This window comes from Schistocerca americana, chromosome 2 (assembly GCF_021461395.2).
Source record: "Schistocerca americana isolate TAMUIC-IGC-003095 chromosome 2, iqSchAmer2.1, whole genome shotgun sequence".
Lineage (NCBI taxonomy): Eukaryota > Metazoa > Arthropoda > Insecta > Orthoptera > Acrididae > Schistocerca > Schistocerca americana.
Genome location: NC_060120.1, coordinates 376,759,670 through 376,781,972, shown reverse-complemented (window position 1 = coordinate 376,781,972; position 22,303 = coordinate 376,759,670). Strand labels below are relative to the sequence as shown.

General features: G+C 44.6%; 1 protein-coding gene across 1 annotated transcript in view; it reads left to right on the top strand.

Moving 5' to 3' along the window:
* LOC124594035 (agrin-like) overlaps positions 1 to 22,303 on the top strand; it is a 536,557-nt gene that overhangs the window by 369,633 nt on the left and 144,621 nt on the right. Inside the window, exon 8 of the mRNA XM_047132385.1 lies at positions 3,924 to 4,038. Within this exon, the coding sequence (XP_046988341.1) occupies positions 3,924 to 4,038 (115 nt within the window). The remainder of the gene's footprint in view (positions 1 to 3,923; positions 4,039 to 22,303) is intronic.

The window sequence follows — 22,303 nt, the reverse complement described above, 5'->3', positions numbered from 1 at the left end:
TCAGATACGCTGTATACTGATAGCTAATGTGGTCGATTTCTGAATATTACAGCTCTACATTTACATTCGACAAGCCATCTTACGGTGTGTGAGAAAGGATAGATTCTGTACCACTGCCATTTTCCCTTTCCTGTTTCAGTCGTGAATGTTGCACAGTTACTGGCAAACATTCGTATGAACTCGAATGTGTTTAATTTTACCATAATGGTGTCTTCACGAAATACACTGACTCCCACAGTCGGAATTTCAGCACCCTGCAATGCAAAATGCTTCTCTTGTAGCATATGCTGTTGTGGACTGGCAAGACAGCCAATCCACAGTGACGGGTAGCCGAAAGGCACACGTTTAAGCTCACGCAGGCTGGCGTGAGGTCTGGAACAGGTAAAGTAATTATACTAGCAAAAAAGGTACGTAGCTTCTGGAATACTTAACTTTAATCCATAATTGGTGAACATCGATCTGACGGTACATGCATCACAAGATAAATAGCAAATGATAATGGCGCCTTGTTAGGTCGTAGCAAATGACGTAGCTGAAGGCTATGCTAACTATCGTCTCGACAAATGAGAGCATAATTAGTCAGTGAACCATCGCTAGCAAAGTCGGCTGTACAACTGGGGCGAGTGCTAGGAAGTCTCTCTAGACCTGCCGTGTGGCGGCGCTCGGTCTGCAATCACTGACAGTGGCGACACGCGGGTCCGACGTATACTACCGGACCGCGGCCGATTTAGAGGCTAGCACCTAGCAAGTGTGGTGTCTGGCGGTGACACCACATATGCCACTAGAGTTAGAAGAGTATTTCCATGGCTGTTTCACACCGACTGAACAAACCTGAAACGAAACGCACAGCTCTTATTTGGTTCTTTATTTCCTCTATCAGTCCTATCTGGTAACGTCACACCACATTGATGACCAGAACCCAAGTGTCAATCGAAAAAGAATTTTGCTATTTACTTTCTTGTGAGGAGGACTTCTGGCATCTACCTTTCGTACAGTTAGTTTTATGTGGTAGTTCCACAATCAGTTGTCACTTGCTGTGACTGTGCACGTCTGCATCAGTAGCGAAGAAACCGTGATTGATTCAGCGAAAACCGACGCAGGTGCAATGTACCCGCAGAACAGTAATTGAAAAATATGTCAGCGGAAATATGATACGAAATCTACTTCATACAATGTAATATGGAAACTTCTCTGGCAAAATAATCCCGCTTAATCCAACAACTCTCCCCCAGTACACTTATGTTTTCTGCCCGTTCCGATTTCGATGACGGAATGGCGATTTATTTGACATCGATGTCGACGTGCACTGTCCCGACTGGTGTACTCTAAGCAATATTCTGAAGCCGATCGTATTTTAAGTTAAATGTCTCGAATAAAGCGCAGCTGGCTAGAGGGGTACTTCTTGATATACAGAACAATTTATAGCTGCGATCCCGATTACTGATGGTGATAGTGTAGTCCTTCATTTGGCCTGTTGTCAAACTGCCTTTGTGAGTAAGATGACGCAATGATGAAAGGTGGCACTTTTAATTATACAGTGCAGCGACCTTCTATTTTATCATGGGATTTGCGAAAAGGCTTACGTATTGTCCGCCATTTATCGTTTTACTATTTGCTAAGTATGTAATAAGAGGAATTCCTTTTGCGTATCCGAAATTATTGATGATTACCTTTCCGGGAGATGAAATCGACTTTCCCTTTTTTTGCGTTATTACCCCGACTTTTGCTTACAACTTACAATTATTGTTTCAACTTTGGTTTGTTGTGGAGAATACGCTATTCATCCAGATCAACGATCCACAAGCACAGATTGTGTGAATTCAAAATTTTTCGCTCATTATGGTGAGAAATTGTGTTGACACCGGATGCGAAGCTGATGTATTTCTACATTTACTCAAAGCCTTCAATACATTTCGAGTGATACACAAAATTATTGCCTACAGGATATCAGATCACCTAGGTGATTATATTAAAAGATTTCTTGTCATACAAAATTCGACATTTCATTTTCAATCGATAGGCATCATCGGAAGCAAAAGCAGCGTCGACATATAATGAGAAAGAGCTGCGAAACAGGGAAGACAGAAAGATCAGGAGTCAGTGCCACCTCAACAACATATCATCATAGACAGAGCACGGACTTTGGAAGGGGAAGGAAATTGGCCACGCCCTTTTCCAACACAGCAATTCTCCATTCTCATGAACCGATTTAGACATCGAAGAATCTAAATCTGCATGATCGGATCGAGGTTTGAATTATGATCCCGAATCCGAGTCCATTGTTTCAACCAACGGGCCTACACCACGTACGATGTATAACAGTTCCTAGACACTGTAATATAAAAAGAATGATTGGTGATTGACGGAATGTGGGGCACTTGATCCTCAACGTAGACAAGTACAATCCAAGTTACACAGCCATACGTGGACACGCGATCCACAGTGCGTTCACCATAGCCTGTCACAGTATCGGTGTATTCTATGGAATTGATCCGGAACATTTTAAAGTGCAATGACCGCATGCACCTGCCAATACTTTTAAGGACGCCAAATTGGCATTCATCGGAAGACGCTAGGAAGTGTAAATTTATACGCTAAGGAAGACGTTGATGTGTGCTGATTTCATGGATTTTGTTTCTCAGCGTGGGTCCGTCACGAAGTTAAATTAATAGCAGAGAGAGAGAAAAAGAGAATAAAAAATTACTGGGTTATTCGTCGCTGGTTTGTTTGGTAGGCACTAGAAGCCGTTGAAAGGCTCAACAATCTTCATCGGGTGACACTACAATAAAAACTCTTTTTATCACGAAAAGGCTTAATGCCGAAATTCTGAGAGGGTAGTTCCAAGAATAGTCAAGAAAGCATATTGCCTAATTCCCACACATCTTTCATAATGAACTGAACGATAAACTTATAGAAATCCAGGGTTCCACAGAGGCTTACCTCTAGATGTTCTCCGTGCCAACCATCTACTAATGGAATAGTGAAGAGCATAAAATACGAGGGTTATTAGGAAAGTACGGAACGATCGGTCGAGAAATAGAAAATACAGTGAAAATTTGATGAAGCTTTGCACAGATGCGTTGGGCACTGTGTCTAGTACGCCCGTCAATCGCATCATGTCGCTCTTTTCAGTTCTGAGCTCACAGTGAGAACGTAAAGATGGCTGGAAATTAGCTTCTCCCGCCAAGTATGAGGGCCTGGCGAAAGGTTTCGCCTTAAGCTATGCAGTCCACATAACATAACTGTCATGCGGTTCGTTCTATACGACAATTTTCGGCCGCACTCTGCAGAGGCAATGAAGATGCTCCTGCAGCGTTTTCGATGCGAAGTGTTTGATCACCCACAATGCACTCGCAGTTGGCCACCCCTGAGGTTTATCTCTGCTCAAATGAACCGCTGGCTATGAAGACAATATTTTGACACAGACTACGAGCTGCAGTCCAGAGTAGAAAATTGTCGAAAAGCACTGGCGGCTGTCTTCTATAACGAGGGAATTGAAAAGTTGGTACAACGATACGACATATCGAATATACGAAGTCTGAGCAGCGACTGTGTAGAGAAATAGCTGGAAGGTGTAGTTGACAGTAGCAAATAACACAGTTTTGATTTTCACTGTGGTTTTAATTTCGCGACCTATCGTTCCTTACTTTCCTCGTAACACTTTTGCACTATGGACCTCCCGCCACACACTGCACCGTCGTTTGTGTGCTACAAATGTCCTCATAAGCATGGACGAGGAAGTATTTCGATAATCTGCCTGAGAGTGATGCTCCAGGTAAAACGAAACGAGAGCAGGAAACGCTGTCTATGGCTAGCACTATATTAAGGTAAGGACTCCCAATACAGAACCACTATAAGCAGCACGTTCTTCCCGAATGACGTGTTTCTGTAGCTGAGACTTCTGATTTTGAAACGTATTTCAGACGGAGAGTCCAGTGTGCGGCTCGGATGGCGTCACCTACAAGAACATCTGTGAGTTGCAGAAGTACTCGTGCCTGGAAGAGACGGCGATCTCTATTGTGAAGGAACAGCCTTGTGGTAAGTGTCACTGTCTATAAACAACAAAGAGTCAGTATCTCAGCATTTATTCTCTCAATTTACTTTGTGTCGCATGAGCAGAAATACTCAAGGGCGCACTCATATGTGCTACAGAGTGAAGGGTATACTAGAGCATAGATGGGGGTACTCCAGTTTGGCGTCTTCTCGTAACTGATTTACAATCAGGGTTTATACTCTAATAATTGGCTTATCTAGAGAAGAACCCCACAACCCAACGTTGAGGGGAACGCTTAGTCCTCTATTCCTTGAGTAGACCAGCCGGTATTGCAGATTCCTGCATAGACCTGACTTCATAGAAGCACGGTACTTCGATAAGGCGGTGCTCCCTAGGACACGCATAAAAACTAAATTTATGTGACCAGTATATTCGTTGAGTCTGGACATCACACGCTGCTCGTAACCGCTGCCTGAGTGATACGATGTAGTGAGACGCTCACCTTGTAATAGAGATATGCATGTGACAATTCGCAATTCTATAGATTTCGAAATGCTTCAGGACAATGCTGGAGCGATTCCCTCAAGGTGGCTGCCACCAGAGAAATGAGTGTTTAATAAATTCACCAATACCCTTTGTGCCCTTGTGCCATGCTCTCAGTCAGTAGCTGAATTAACTTGTTCCACATTTCTCATCACCCTCTCATCTCGGCTTATCATCTTTCTAATCTTATAATATGCGAAGACATGGACGTGGACAACTCCTCACCATCAGTAGCTTCACTGAGACGCTAGTTTGCAGTATTCATATTAAAACCTTTTTAAACTGTTTTTCCATTTAGATATTCAGAATTCATTGTTCTATAAACTTCTATTTCTCGGAAAAATCTAATATACTGTTACTGTTCTAACCACATGATCCAGTTTACAATTAACTTTCATTATGTACTCTAATTTCCATTGCATTCTTCCTTCAAGACGAGCAGCGCACCTACAAGCAGTATGTAGCTTCGAAGTCAAATGGATTTGTGTCATAGGTAAGATCCTAAACAGTACAAAGAAACATAAACAAACTATAAAACCATTATAACTGAAGAGTTACTCGCTACGGAACGATTCAAAGATTAATATGCTGTGATGTGTTTACTACTCTGAGACTCGAAAGTCAATGTCTGTGGTACGAAACTCCTGGCAGTTTCGTACATGAGACAAGAGACGTCAACGTACACACCACGAACACTGATCATCGACAGTTCCTCCCGTTTTTCACGTTTTGCCAAAGGACTTTACTATTACTATTTCGTGTCAACAGAATATAAAGATATAACTACTGTCGCCTGTCAAACATATTTCACGGAGAATCTTCCCAGAAACGGACAACAGCAACTACCTTTTCAACATCTTGAACGAGATCTTGATATACAGGATGTTTAAAAATATGGACGGAAGGTAGTATTGGTCACAACTAGGAAAAAAGTTCCCGTAAGGATATGTCCGGAAACCAAGACATGTTGAGATACGGGTTACTCCCAACTGTCTGTTACGTCGAACTGGACACTCTAGGCAGAGCTGCCAAATGGTTACCACGCATCCTGACACATCTGGCAACCTCCCTTCCCTGTGAATTACGCCCTCTGTCAGAATACACGTGGTTCCATCCAAATTGCGGCACATGTACGGGTTACGCGCTCCCGTAACTTCTACACACACTGGACTCGCATTCGGGAGGACGGTGAATCAAATCCAACACCCTGCCATCCCGATTTAGGTTTTCTGTGATTCCCCTAAATTGCAAATGCCGGGATAGTTCCTTTCCCACACTTTCGCGGCTTCTGCTCCGTCTCTTATGACCGTGCTGTCGACCTGACGTTAAACTCTAATTTTCCTTCCTGTAACGTCTGCACATGTGTTGGGGATACAGCAATACCTTCAAACGTCCTCATACCCATAAATCAAATGGAGTAATGTCCAGCGAACGATGTGGCCATGCAACTGAACCTCCTCGATCACTCCATCGCCTATGAAACGTTGCGATGAGGTACTGTCGCACAATCCGTAGAACATGCGGTGGAGCCTCGTTGTGCGTAAAACGCAGTCGTTGTCTTTATACAAGGGTCACATTCTCCAAATAGCGCTGGAAATTCATCGCGCGGGAGTCGGTGATACACAGCATATGTTAATCTGTTTGATAAACTACACTCCTGGAAATTAAAATAAGAACACCCTGAATTCATTGTCCCAGGAAGGGGAAACTTTATTGACACATTCCTGGGGTCAGATACATCACATGATCACACTGACAGACCCACAGGCACATAGACACAGGCAACAGAGCATGCACAATGTCGGCACTAGTACAGTGTATATCCACCTTTCGCAGCAATGCAGGCTGCTATTCTCCCATGGAGACGATCGTAGAGATGCTGGATGTAGTCCTGAGGAACGGCTTGCCATGCCATTTCCACCTGGCGCCTCAGTTGGACCAGCGTTCGTGCTGGACGTGCAGACCGCGTGAGACGACGGTTCATCCAGTCCCAAACATGCTCAATGGGGGACAGATCCGGAGATCTTGCTGGCCAGGGTAGTTGACTTACACCTTCTAGAGCACGTTGGGTGGCACGGGATACATGCGGACGTGCATTGTCCTGTTGGAACAGCAAGTTCCCTTGCCGGTCTAGGAATGGTAGAACGATGGGTTCGATGACGGTTTGGATGTACCGTGCACTATTCAGTGTCCCCTCGACGATCACCAGTGGTGTACGGCCAGTGTAGGAGATCGCTCCCCACACCATGACGCCGGGTGTTGGCCCTGTGTGCCTCGGTCGTATGCAGTCCTGATTGTGGCGCTCACCTGCACGGCGCCAAACACGCATACGACTACCATTGGCACCAAGGCAGAAGCGACTCTCATCGCTGAAGACGACACGTCTCCATTCGTCCCTCCATTCACGCCTGTCGCGACACCACTGGAGGCGGGCTGCACGATGTTGGGGCGTGAGCGGAAGACGGCCTAACGGTGTGCGGGACCGTAGCCCAGCTTCATGGAGACGGTTGCGAATGGTCCTCGCCGATACCCCAGGAGCAACAGTGTCCCTAATTTGCTGGGAAGTGGCGGTGCGGTCCCCTACGGCACTGCGTAGGATCCTACGGTCTTGGCGTGCATCCGTGCGTCGCTGCGGTCCGGTCCCAGGTCGACGGGCACGTGCACCTTCCGCCGACCACTGGCGACAACATCGATGTACTGTGGAGACCTCACGCCCCACGTGTTGAGCAATTCGGCGGTACGTCCACCCGGCCTCCCGCATGCCCACTATACGCCCTCGCTCAAAGTCCGTCAACTGCACATAGGGTTCACGTCCACGCGGCATGCTACCGGTGTTAAAGACTGCGATGGAGCTCCGTATGCCACGGCAAACTGGCTGACACTGACGGCGGCGGTGCACAAATGCTGCGCAGCTAGCGCCATTCGACGGCCAACACCGCGGTTCCTGGTGTGTCCGCTGTGCCGTGCGTGTGATCATTGCCTGTACAGCCCTCTCGCAGTGTCCGGAGCAAGTATGGTGGGTCTGACACACCGGTGTCAATGTGTTCTTTTTTCCATTTCCAGGAGTGTATATGGTACTATGAGTCTATCACCGACCATTTCTGCTCATACATTGTTTACGGAAGCGATCCTGAAGTCTCAACTCTGTGACTCCTCGAGGATTGCATCTGCCCACACTTGCGTATTATGGTAATTTACTATGCTATCTCTCGTGAATCCTTCCCGCAACACCAAATACTACACGTTACCTGACACAAGTAAAACGTCCCAATCTCAACAATTATTGGTTCCCAATACTGTCTCCTACAGGCAGCGCCGTTGTTAGGTACTTTGCTGACGTAGGCAAAAATTGAAAACATTACCCTCCCTCTTTTTTTATAACCATCGGTCTCCCCGACATCTCCCCTCTTGAACCACCAAAAACAGCCTATGGGACAACAACGTAAATCTCCTTACATATACACCAACTCATTTCTATGTAATGGCTATCGTGAACTGCACTTACCTTTTCTTCTTTTAGGTATGTTGAAAGAGAATTACAAAACCTAACTTGTGAATACGTGATCGATTATCCTCAGGAAATAGTAGTAAACTAAAGACATCAACAGAACCACTCAATACCACTGACACGTGACAAATGATCCACAGAAACAAAAAAAGGGGAACTGAGGGAGTTATGGAATCAAGTCGAAACACGATCGCAGGCCGACGCAGGTGCGCTGCTCCAGTGCTCGATAGAGATGAATCAAGGTCGTGCTTGTTTCCATTTTGTACTCAGTAGGGGCTGCTTTAGTTGTGAGGTAGGTAGAGGCAATGTGTTTTCTTTCAACAAAGTAAAGGCTTATTAAGTAACCATTCCGTGTGCGTTTGAAAACAATTGAATCTTTTACTACTTCTTCTTTTTTCATTTTTTGGTCCTCATTTGCTCAATTTTTTCGCCGTTTGATTTGAAATTAATTTTTTCCGCCCTTTTCTGCCTGCAGATTTTTGCCGGCCTGGACGGCCGCCTTGTCTTGCCTAGTAGTAGAAACGATTCTGCCTATAGGAATACGCGACACTTTCTTTTAAACAACTTGTATCCAAGATGTTTCACAATTTCTATTACAGACTTCTATGGACTGCAAGGGGACTTAGTAGATGAAGTTTTGTTGAGGAACCCAAGTCCAGAAATGAACGGTTTGGCTGTAAAATACGTATGAGGATCGTATAACTTTCAAAAGTCCCGTTTCACAGTACCCACACAGCCGAGACAATGCTTCACGGGACGACCCTGCTGTTCGTTCCACAAAGTGTACCTGCGACACGTGTTTCCATGCACACGGTCGACAATCCCTGCGGTGCTGCTGCCGCCAAAATTCGTATATAGGGGTCTCATACACACGACGTTTCGAACGGCACCAAAAGAAAAAAGTAAAGTGGAGTTATATCTGGCAATCGTGGTGGCCAAGGAGACGGTCCACGCCGCTCTATCCACCTTTCATCATATGTTTGGTTGGGATTTTCGAAGACACCATGTGCAAAATGCAGGGGTGCGTGTCGGAACCGCATTTGCTGACAGAGTGATAGTGGTTAGACTTGCAGTAACACCACCAGTGCCCTCTTCTGAGTTTGTGTGCGTATCGTGAAGCGGGAGATTTAAAAGTGATCCCATCTTCAAGCTCATGTTAGATCCAGACATTACATTTCTGAACATGGTTCCTTATCAGAACTCAATCTAGTAAGTCCTCTCTACAACACGTACAAGCCTGTAATGGGAAACACACTGTACACTAAATAGTGCAGAATCGAAACTTACACGATTTCTGCTCAGTCGTGATTGTGTGATTAATCTTTCTTATAACCCCTCTTCTTGAGGTTGTCCTTGGATCCTTCAAAACTGCGTCTCAAAGTGTCCTTTCCGGAAGACTTCAGCAGCTGGAGATTTACAGAATTCCAGCCGCTCTAATATATGCCCTGTTCTGTATACACTTGATGTTGCCGGTGGTTTGTCCAAGGCACTGGAGAACTAGAAGAAGCACTTCCTATGCTTGAATTTTCTAGACGAACATCGAAGTCCATTGTACATACGCATCTTTTTGGGATGTACTTCTGATCTCTCATATGTTGCAACCTTTTTCTTTTTACTTTATGTCTGTGGGTGCAATCCCAGCCAAGCAGCATAAATTTTCATTCGTTCAGGTTTCATACAAGAACTGACGACGCTGAAATGACCACTTTATAGAAGAAGAAATAACTTTCAGAATGGGATTTTCACTCTGGCTTCGAACTCCGATCCGGTAGAAATTTTCAACTTTCCGCATTGATTTAAATCAATGCTCCCCGGCAGGTAATGTCTTTAGTTGCTTTGTGTAGCCATATTTTGCCTGTTTAATGTGGATGCTAACGACGCTGACGCTACTTTGACAAAAGAGACATTCAGCGACTGAACAGATAAAGCGGGTCTTTGTTCCGAAAATCAACGTCTTTCGACCAAGAGTAAGTACATTATACATGCTTATAGGAATAGGTCAACGTTTAAAGCTGCTCACGGCGCTGCAGGAAGTCTGAGAAAAATATGATTTAGCATACTTTCAATATAAAAACTCCGATAACGTCCGCAATTGTTCTTGTCATTTATTTACGGGACCTGATGCTGAGGGATGAAGGATGGCGTGGAGGAGGAGGAGGAGGAGGAAGAGGAGGAGGGGATAGGCTATTTTTTCCGTTTACTTACTTACTTATTTTACGTAGTTGCTCAAAACAACTTCTCAGAACAGGCTACGCAGAACAATTTCCCGCAACTATATAAAGTAATTAGACGTGTTAAATTCTGACGGATTAAAGATTCTCCCAAACTAAACCATCCCAGGTCCCGTTTTCGTCCATCTGGATCTTTAGCTTGGTTTATGGAAATTCTTCCTGCACATTTTATTCTGAAAATCATAAAAGAGGTGGTGTACTAACTAATTTAAGTAAAATGCGGAGTGAATTTAAGCAAAGCAAGTACTGTTCAGCCAGCTTTCACGCAGAAGACGTTCAAGTCCTTCACAACAGTGACTAATTGTCCAGCTGCGCAAAATTCACAGTTAATTTCGGGATAAAAGCAATCCTAACAGTACCTTTTGGGTTCCACCTGGAAACGTTCTAGTTGTTGTTGTTGTTGTTGTTGTTGTTGTGGTCTTCAATGCAGCTCTCCATGCTTCTCTATACTGTGCAAGTTTCTTCATCTCCCAGTAACCACTGCAACCTACACCCTTCTGAATCTGCTTACTGTATTCATCTCTTGGTCTCCCTCTACGATTTTTACCCTCCACACTGCCCTCCAATACTAAATTGGTTATCCCTGGATTCCTCAGAATATGTCCTACCAACCGATCCCTTCCGCCAGTCAAATTCTGCCACAAATTCCACTTCTCCCCAATTCTATTCAGTACCTCCTCATTAGTTACGTGATCTACTCATTTAATCTTCAGCATTTTTCTGTAGCACCACATTTCGAAAGTTTCTATTCTCTTCTTGTCTAAACTATTTATCGACCATGTTTCACTTCCACGCAAATATTTTCAGAAAAGACTTCCTGACATTTATACCTATATTCGACGTTAGCAAATTTCTCTTCTTCAGATAAGCTTTTCTTACCATTGCCAGTCTACATTTTATATACTCTCTACTGCGACCATCATCAGTTATTTTGCTCACTTTAAATGAGTCATTTCGTAATCTAATTCCCTCAGCATCACCTGATTTAATTCGACTACATTCCATTATCCCCGTTTTTCTTTTGTTGGTGTTCATCTTATATCCTCCTTTCCAAACACCGTCCATTCCGTTCAACTGCTTTTGTCTCTGACAAAATTATAATGTCATCGGCAAACCTCAAAGTTTTAATTTCTTCTCCATGGATTTTAATTCCTACTCCAAATTTTTCTTTTGTTTCCTTTACTGCTTGCTCAATATACAGATTGAATAACATCGAGGATACGCTCCAACCCTGTCTCACTCCCTTCCCAACCACTGCTTTCCTCTCATGCCCCTCGACTCTTATAACTCCCACCTGGTTTCTGTACAAATTGTAAATATCCTTTCGCTCTCTGTATTTGACCCCAACCACCTTCAGAATTTGAAAGAGAGTATTCCAATCAACATTGTCAAAAGCTTTCTCTAAGTCTACAAATACTAGAAACGTAGGTTTGCCATTCCTTAATCTTTCTTGTAAGAGAAGTCGTAGGGTCAGTATTGCCTCACGTGTTCCAACATTTCTATGGAATCCAAACTGATCTTCCCCGAGGTCGGCTTCTACGAGATTTTCCATTCGTCTGTAAAGAATTCGTGTTAGTATTTTGCAGCCGTGACTTATTAAACTGATAATTCGGTAATTTTCATAACTGTCAGCACCCGCTTTCTTTGGTATTGGAATTATTATATTCTCCTTGAAGTCTGAAGGTATATCGCCTGTCTCATACATCTTGCTCACCAGATGGTAGAGTTTTGTTATAGCTGGTACTCCCAAGGCTATCATTAGTTCTAACGGAATGTTGTCTACTCCCTGGGCCTTGTTTCGGCTTAGGTCTTTCAGTGCTCTGTCAAATTCTTCACGCAGTATCACATCTCCCATTTCATCTTCACTTACGTCCTCTTCCATTTCCATAACATTGCCCTCAAGTACATTGCCCTTGTATAGACCCTCTATATACTCCTTCCACCTTTGCTTCTTTGCTTACAAGTGGTTTTCCATCCGAGCTGTTGATGTTCATACAAGTGGTTCTCTTTTCTCCAAAGGTCTCTTTGATTTTCCTGTAGGCAGGATCTATCTTACCCCTTGTGATATGTGCCTTTACATCCTTACATTTGTCCTCTAGCCATCCCTGCTTAGCCATTTCGCACTTCTTCTCAATCTCATTTCTGAGATTTTTGAGACGTTTGTACTCCTTTTTACCTGCTTCATTTACTGCATTTTTATATTTTCTCCTTTCATCAATTAAATTCAAAAAAATGGTTCAAATGGGCCTGATCCCTATGGGACTTAACTTCTGAGGTCATCAGTCCCCTAGAACTTAGAACTACTTAAACCTAACTAACCTAAGGACATCGCACACATCCATGCCCGAGGCAGGATTCGAACCTGCGACCGTAGCGGTCGCGCGGCTCCTGACTGTAACGCCTAGGACCGCTCGGCCACCCCGCAATTAAATCCAGCGTCTCTTCTATTACCCAAGGATTTCTACTAGCCCTCGTCTTTCCACCTACTTGATCCTCTGCTGCTTTCACTATTTCATCTCTCAAAGCTACCCATTCTTCTTCTATAACATTTCTTTGCTCCGTTCTTGTTAATCGTTCCTTAATGCTCTCTCTGAAACTCTCTAAAACCTCTGGTTCTTTCAATTTATCCAGGTCCCATCTCCTTAAATTTCCACCTTTTCTAGTTATTTTACATAAAATCTATAGTTGCCAAAAGCGAAAGGTGGAAAGAAATTATTATCTACTTTTTTGACCGACGTGGGATTCACTTCTATACGGTAGTTTACGAGTTGGCTCAGAGTAGCCTTGAAAATTTGGAAGTTTGTGCTGGAAATACAAGGTATCTATGATTTCTAAATCCCGCGAGCACAAGAATATTTTAGGTCGGCAAATGTATGTACTGCTAAAAAATACATGTCTTGGTACACATAGTCAAAACAAATGTCAAAGTACATGCCTCCAAAAATATTTTATGTTATTTAACTGCGAAGCACAAGCAAAAATAAACAAGGTGAAGACTTGTCATATGATCACTAGACCCATTATATCAACCGAATGGATCCTGCCTCCGCAAAAAGTCCACTGCGCTGTAAAGGAAATTGAATTTTGAACACCGAATCTGAATTGCGAACCCGCAGTATAAATTCCTCAAAAAGTGTTAAGGCCCATTTATATATGTGTTAACGTGTATGTGCTTTTAGATTCAAGGAGAGTATAAAAGAAAGTCTGTCGTGAAATAGAACCAGTACTGTAACCAAAATAAACGCAGTCTGTTCTAAACCGCAAACCTGTGATATCAAAATCGGTTGCTGGATAACGTCAATACCTTGTACTGTAAGATGTTTGTATCCTCTTTGACATGCTGTCCACAAAATCGTTATGACGTTATTGCTATCTTCGGTGACGGACGGCGTGAGAGAATCCATTACGTGAGGAACGTTCCTCTAATGATTCACTGTAAGCTTCACCTGCTCCCAAACATGTTCGAGTTTATGACAGCCGATGCCGCAGGCCATTCTGTTCTGTTGATTCCTACTCCCTACAGCAAGGTATTCACGATATGAGAACGGTGTTTTCGTGCATCGTCTTGAAAGACGAAACAATAGCCAAAATGTTGGCAATAGGATTGAACAATAAGTCAGAGGATACCGATTCGATACTTCTTAGCTTTAAAACAGCCCCGGTAGAGATGAGAGGCGTGGCATTGTTGGCTGGGAAATCTCAATGGCGGAGTTCAGCAGCCTCTCGGAAAGCGAGTTCTTCCTTCACACTCAATGGCCGCTGTCCTCCTAAATATGTTACGGCTGTGTTGTATGCAAATTTGTGGAATGCAAGTGAGTGTGATGGAAGCGTTATGTTTGTGCTACGTGATGATAAGGGAGAGAGTGAAACGCAGTGCCGGCACATAGCCTGTTCCTCTCGAATAGCACCGGGCGGTCCGCCAAGCTTAAAGTCTCGATCAAATGGACTAATCATCATCAATATTGTCAAATGCCCCCTCTTCGTGAGACACTGCGGAAAGGTTTTGTAAGCTAATCCAGGACATTGGTGCAACGACTAGTGATGAGGAGTCTTGCGCCAGTACCTATCCTCTCCTTGCCGGCCAAATACTGGCAATTTAAATTTCTTTTATCACCAGGGTTCGAACCTCCTTACCGCGGAGTCGAACGCCACCTCAGCTACGGATGGGAGTGCACCTTCCACAGAACCCGAGAGACTATGAATGCATAAGACGTGTCCCTCACGCTACTGTGTTATTGTTTTGCTTCTATGAGTTACTGTATTTTATTCTGAAGGTGCATGTCGCCTTTTTGGTGGAGTAGACAGACAAACAGGTGCATCTGATCTGGCACCATTTCACCCCACGTAAGTAAACATGTAAATCCCTCCGCCCCTAACCAGAACGGTGGCCTGTTACCAAGCTGGATGGGTAGTCACTTGCTGTCTTCGACATACTGGGGTTATTCATCATAATGTACCGAAGTGCACAGCACTTCATCACTCCAGGCAATCTGTTTTCACGCGGCAAGAGCATAACTGAATTGTCCCTACGCTCAAGATAATCAGTATGCCCTCTAGCGTGCGATGATCAGAGTTACTTGTACGGAGCAGTATTGTATCGAATAGAGAGAAGGTACAGCTCCTCACTGGTTGCTGTGCACCACTGAGCTGCAGGGTGCACTGGGCCCATCTACACGTTGTTGTAATCGTCACAGTCAACGCCTATCCCAGTGGTCGACATGTTGATACCCTTGACAGCGGACTCTGGTTGCAGCATTTTCTAGCGAATCAAGGTAATCATCCTTGACACAGTGGCGGTGGGAAAGCCTAGTGCTCGTACAATACCAGAGATGAAGTTCCGCAAGCGTCGGGTACCCTGATCTAGACGCATTTAAACGCGCTGATTTTGTGGTTGGCAATCAGCTGACGCCCGGTAAAGAGACCAAGGATAGCGCAGTCACGTGACACACGGAGCTATTCCATTCCCTGGGGCGACAGGAACTCCCTCTTCTCAATCTAAAGCTAATTTTATCGCTTTAGTGGGTATACTGACGGTGCAGCAAATGGACAATCACCATTCATTTTGCTGCCGCTGTTCAGTTCTCGCGCGACAGAAGATGTTAAAGAATCATCTCAAAACATATTAAATTTCACGGAGTAGCCAAATTTGGATGGGAGTTTTTGCTGGAGATGTAAACCGAGCAAAGTCAATCTTTTTTTATCTAACTATTTCAGTGATTTGGAAAACTCGTTTCCACTAGCAACACACATTTGCTTTGAAAAATAAAAAAAAAAATTCCAGTGAAATTGTCAAAAAATTGTCTAGTTCAAACTCTACACTAGCCTGCCTTCGGTGGAATGGGTTTCTAATACTGCTGAATTGCAAAATGTCACTCCTGTATCTTCAATACAATACCGATTCCTGCATATTTCACGGATCAAATCAATAAAATTTTGAAAACAAGAGTTAAATGCCTCCTCTATCCATTTATTAAGTGAAAATGATTACTTGTGATGAACACAGTTTTATTCACAGTCTTGCACAATACTGCGCTGAGACATTACTCTCTAGTGAGTCTGACAGATCAGGAAAACAAAGAAAAACCAAAGGCAGTATCACCAGCGTGATTAGACGTGAACTGGAAAGTATGAGCAAAACATGGCCATGTTCTGACGCGTACGTCTACTCCATTATTGGAAGAGCAGCTTGTAGCATTCAACGCTCATTATTCACCTCCACTCACTGTTAGACTGACGCGAAAACAATAGCTACCGTACGGATATATGAACAATAACTCACTAGCCTGCACTGTGCAAGAATTTTATTGGTCGAAAATACAATATTCAGAAAACTTGTAACAATATCCAGAGAAACAGTCAAGACGCGCATTATTGTAACTTCATACCCTTTTTAAGCACTGATGAAAGCTAGCATTAATTTCGTTAAAAAAAATACGTACAAATTTGATATACACCCTAAATTTTGAAATACGAACCTTAATACAACATCTAATACATCCTGTAAGTCTCCAGCGGCCTTACTGTCTACGAGACACTAAACTTTGACCCTCGTCCTTACTTCGAATACAACCAAGTTTTGAAAGAAAAGTACCTCTAATGAGATAATAACATATTCCGTATAATGTGAAAAGTCGCGAGGTTTTCTTCCGAGCACGTAATTATCTGGTGTAGCTGAGAATGCAGGTTCCTGGTCTGCACTCCCTGGAGGACCTCGCGTCCTAATCCTACATTGTTTCAAAAGACGGGAAGAAAGAGAACTAATTACTGTCAGTACTTCTCTCGTCTGAGAAAAAAAGAGAAAATGTGTGCCGTCTGGAGTGGTTTCCCGCCTTTCGGGAAGCCACTGAACCTACTCCTTTGTTGCTCTCGTCTCTCATTTGCTGTTTCTATTTTATGCGCCTCCCCCCCCCCCCCCCCCCCTCCCGCCACCGACCATTTTCCGGTTCCGCGTACACGATCCATTTTAGCAGACACGGCAGACTTCGTCTCAGGGTAGGTCTCACAGATTATCGCTTAATGCACTCTGACAGCTGCGGAGCTCCTAACACTAACGTGGAAAAGTTAAGAGGAAGAAGAAACGTTATTTCCTACAGCTCTACCGTCAGAAATTACTTTAACTCAGAGAGTTAAACGGTAATTTTTGGGTGCGGCTATTCACGAAGCAATAATGTCAATAACAACCGTTCCTATAAGAGACACAGGAAACGTAGCAGGCAATTTAGTTGTTAACTATTTTCTAGGCCACTTCCATTTTACTACAACTGCTGCAACGTAAGTCACTCAGGCAAAGACCGGAAATAACAGGGCCTGCTGAAAAGTAATGGCTCCAAATTTTTTATTCTGTTTTCAATATCGGTTGAGGTATTACAAGCCATATACAGTCATGCTTATAAATTAAGGATAATGCTGATACATGGTGAAACGACGCTCTGATGGGCGGTTTGCTGGTTTAAATCACCTCGGTGCATTTGACTTGCAGTCGTCGCACTGTGGCGCTGGCAGCAGTCCACATACGCAGGGGTGTGTTGGTACATGTCAGAGTACGCTGCAGCAAGTAAGTGTGCAGACGTTTTCAGACGTGGTAATGGTGACTGTGCGTTGAAAATGGCTCAAAGAACACATACTGGTGACGTTATGAGGGGTACAACACTAGGGCAACTGGAGGCTGGTCAAACCAGCAGGACGTAGCACGGACCCTCCGTGTGCCACAAAGTGTGATCTCAAGATTATGGCAACGATTCCACCAGACAGAAAACGTGTCCAGGCGCTACAGTACGGGACGTCCACTGTGTACAACACCACGATATCTCACCATCAGTGCCCGCAGACGGCCACGGAGTACTGCACGTAACTTTGCTCGGGACCTTACCGCAGCCACTGGAACATTTGTCTCCAGACACACAGTCCACAGACGACTGAACAGACATGGTTTATTCGCCCGGAGACCTGCAAGGTGCATTCCACTGACCCCTGGTCACAGGAGACGCCGTAAAGCCTGGTGTCAAGAACACAGTACATGGTCACTGGAACAGTGATCCCAGGTTATGTTCACGGACAAGTCCAGGTATAGTCCGAACAGTGATTCTCGCCGAGTTTTCATCTGGTGTGAACCAGGAACCACATACCAACCCTTTAATGTCCTTGAAAGGGACCTGTATGGAGATCGTGGTTTGGTGGTGGCTGGGATTATGACTGGTGCAAGTACACCCCTGCATGTCTTTGACAGAGGAACTGTAACATGTCAGGTGTATCGGGACGTCATTTTGCACCAGTATGTCCGCCTTTTCAGAGGTGGAGTGGGTCCCACCTTCCACCTGATATATGATAACCCACGGCCCCACCGAGCTGCCATCGTGGAGGGGTACCTTGAAACTGAAGATACCAGGCGAATGGAGTGGCCTGCCTGTTCTTCAGACCTAAACCCCAACGACCACGTCTGGGATGCTCTCTGTCGAGGTATCACTACACGTTTTCAAACCCCTTGGATACTTCAGGAGCTCCGATAGACACTGGTGCAAGAACGGGAGGCTGTGCCCCAGCACCTGCTCGACCACTTGATCCAGAGTATGCCAACCCGTTGTGCGGCCTGTGTACGTGTGCATGGTGATCATATCCCATTTTTATGTCGGGGTACATGCGCAGGAAACAGTGGCGTTTTGTAGCACATGTATTTCGGGACGGTTTTCTCAACTTATCACCAATACCGTGGACTTACAGATCTGTGCCGCGTTTGTTCCATATGTGCCTATGCTATTAGTGCCAGTTTTGTGTAGTGCCACTTTGTGTGGCACCACACTCTGCAATTATCCTTAATTTATGAGCATGAGTGTGTGTTACTCGATCGACTTTCTCACTTCGCTGACCGAAGCTGCAACCCTTTGCCGCTAGAGGGCTCCGAATTGTAGGGTGTAACAGGGCTGCGTCTAGAGTCACTATGCCAGCGCATGAGAAACAGCGTCCTGTAATGGAGCTTCTAACCGCAGAAAACGTGCCTCCAAATGAAATCCACGGAAGAATTAAAGCAGTGAACGGTTATGACTGTATCGACATAAGTGATGTGAGACGTTGAGTTGTTCGCCTTCCTAATGAAGGAAACGGTGATGCTAATCTCAACGTGTGTAAGAGGGTGGTCGGAGTGGACGGCCACGTACGGCACTCGATGAGGCTCATCAGAATCAGGTTGTGACCTCATCTGAGAAAATCGTCGGATAACACGGACACATCTTTCAGGTAAATGTGGCATATCACGACACCGGGTACAGATCATCCTTGCCGGCACGGTGGGTGTCTCGAATGCCGACTCTTGACATGAAGCAGAAAAAATTGGACATCTGTCAACCATTTCTTTTGCGTTCTGAGGGAGAGGCTGACAGAATATGAAAGGTTGATTCAGCATTTTGAGCCCGAAAACAAAGTAGCATCAATGGAAATCCGCCACAAAGGATCACAGGTGCCAAAAAAGTTCAAGACCATGCCATCAGCACACAAAGCCATCCTCATAGCATACTGCGATACTCAAGGTGTGGTAAATTTTGAATGCACGACTAAAGGTATCATCACTAACTCTGCAAGGTACTGCGAGAAAATTGAAAGCACCAAATGAGAGTTCGTCCAAACGTGGAGCACCCTCTTATTCAGCAAGACAATACCAGACCACACACGAGCGCTGCGACGTCTGCAATAATCCAACGCCTTGGGTTCGTTGCCATCGGTCGTCCTCCATACAGTCCCGACTGCACCATCCGATTTTCATCTAAAATAATGTAAATGTCGTGTGACTAGGGCCTCCCGTCGGGTAGACCGTTCGCCGGGTGCAAGTCTTTCGATCTGATGCCACTTCGGCGGCTTACGCTTCGGTGAAGATGAAATGATGATGATTAGGACAACACAACACCCAGTCCCTGAGCGGAGGAAATCTCCGACCCAGCCAGGCATCAAACCCGGGCCCTTAGGATTGAAACTGATTTTCATCTGTTTCCATAAGTTAAAGAACACCTTCGAGCACTTTGATGGTGATGAAGCGATGCTAGCAAAGGTGTCGACATGGTTCCGTCAGCTAAGTCAGACATTCTGCAATGATGGTATCAACAGACTGCTCTCTCGTTGGGAGGTTGGTTGACTATGGGCGACTACGTTGAGAAATAAATATGTATACATGAAGAATAGAGATGCAGAATGTTAATAAAGTTTGTTTTATTTAAAAAGTTTTAGGGGTTTTGGCATGAAAACTTCTTAGACATTATTTTTCAGCGCGGCCTAGTATGTGGCAGCTTTGAATTGATGGCGCTTTACATAAGACGCGCTACAGGAACTGAGAAGGCGAGCCGAAAACATGTTTCATCAAGCGACGTACCCCTTTGCACGAGTAAATTCGAATCCCGATCCTAACTGCTAACCTTCTGTTCCATTTGCAAACACTTAAAGCAGGATTAAATAATAGATGTTATTGATTTCTCCGGAATAAGGAGGCACACTTCGTTTCGCCCTGTAAAGTACGTACCATAAGTAAATGTAGTTGACCTGTATTTTCTTTGTTACCGCACAGTTACTTACAGAACGACTAAATATCAGCTGAGTAAAGATTGGTAAGCACTATGGGACTTAACATCTGAGGTCATCAGTCCCGTATACTTGGAACTACTTAAACCTAACTAACCTAAGGACATCACACACATCCATCATCCACGCCCGAGGCAGGATTCGAACCTGCGACCCGTAGCAGCAGCGCTGTTCCGGACTGAAGCACCTAGAACCGCTCGGCCACAGCGGCCAGCAATAAAGATTGGAGTGAGAACTTGTTAACACTAGTGAAGTTTGGAAGGTATGGAGAGGATCTAGCGTCAAATTAAAGCTTTGGGTTTTCCTGCTTACTTAGCGCGAGTGGTGCCCTGAAGACGATAGATGTCGTATAAAAGACAAAAGAAAAAAAATCTGTCAGTGTACCTCATTTGGTATGGGATACAGAATTGACGAAGTGAAGTACAATATGACTTTAATTTCTTATTTCCTTTTTGACGAGCAACTATACATTTGCTCACAGCAACACACAGTGTTGAGCCAAAATGTTAAAACCGCTGCCCACCTCTAGATAGAATACGAACTGGAGGCCTTGTGGGCACGTGACGTGGTAAGGAAAATATATAAGTGAAACAAAGATAAATGAGGAATCACTGTAGCGAAAATATGTGCAGTGAATGGGGCAGTTCAGTGGCGTGAATGACTGTCAAAGATCAGACTTTGATGGCCCGGCGCCTGGGAACGAGCATCTTGGAAACGGCTAATAGGTTGTTCTTGCCCTACTTTCGTAAGCATCTACAGAAAGTGGTTGAAGCACGGTGAAACTACAAATAGGTGAGAAAGTGTCGGACGTCCACGCCTCATCAAAGAAAGTGCAGGTCGAAGGCTTGCCCACTCTGCAGAGCAGACTGGCACGTCTGACGTGTTCCCATTATGACCACTAACAGTGCCTATTACGGCTGCAATAGCCACGGGATCACTGACATTTAAACGCGAATCAATTCAAACGTGCGTCTGATAGAATTAATGATGTTTTTTATTACACCAGGCCGGTGGTCGTGTCCGGATATGCCGTCAACCATGGACGTATGTTGGTGGGAACGGTATTGTACTCTGAGGGATAATCATCTGGGCTTCCGCGGAACATGTGGTAGCAATCGACAGAATCATGACAGCTGAAAAGTACATGAACGTAACTGCAGTCGACCTGCATCCCTTCATGCTTGTCAATCCCGCGTCCGGCCATCCTGATTGAGGTTTTCCGTGATTTCCCTAAATCACTCCAGGCAAATGCCGGGATGATTCCTCTGAAAGGGCACGACCGACTTCCTTCCCCATCCTTCCCTAATCCGATGAGACTGATGACCACGATGTCTGGTCTCCTTCCCCAAACCAACCAACCAACCTTCATGCTTGATGTCTTGCCTGACAGAGATGATATTTTCCAGTAGGATAACTGTCCGTATCAGAATGCCAGAATCGTGCTACAGCGGTCTGACAGCATGATAGTGGATTCAATATGATGTCTTGGACACCAAATTCCCCTGATCTGAACACGACTGAGCACATATGTGAAGCTATCGGGCGGCAACTTCACACTCATAAACTCTCGGCCCATAATATACGGCAACTGGATGACCTGTGCAGAGACATCTAGCGTCATATAGCCCCGGACGCCTATCAAGGAATTTGCCAACCAGAATCGCTGCTATTTTGCCTTCCAAAGTTGGACTAACATGCTGTCAATCAGGTGCTCATAATGTGTTGGTGATCAAAGTCCATCAGAGCGGCACCATCTGCTGCCACACACCTTCCCCAGTGTAGTCGATCAGGCACCATGTCATCTCCAAATACCTCAAATTTCTCTTCAGAAACTCAGGGTGATTCATCTACTGTTGCATTTAATGAAGAATGTAGTTCTATTCCCCACGTTACTCTAGCATACTAAGTTCATCACAGCCAACTTAGCACCATTTACATCAGCAACTCCAAGAAACTCATTCGTTTCAA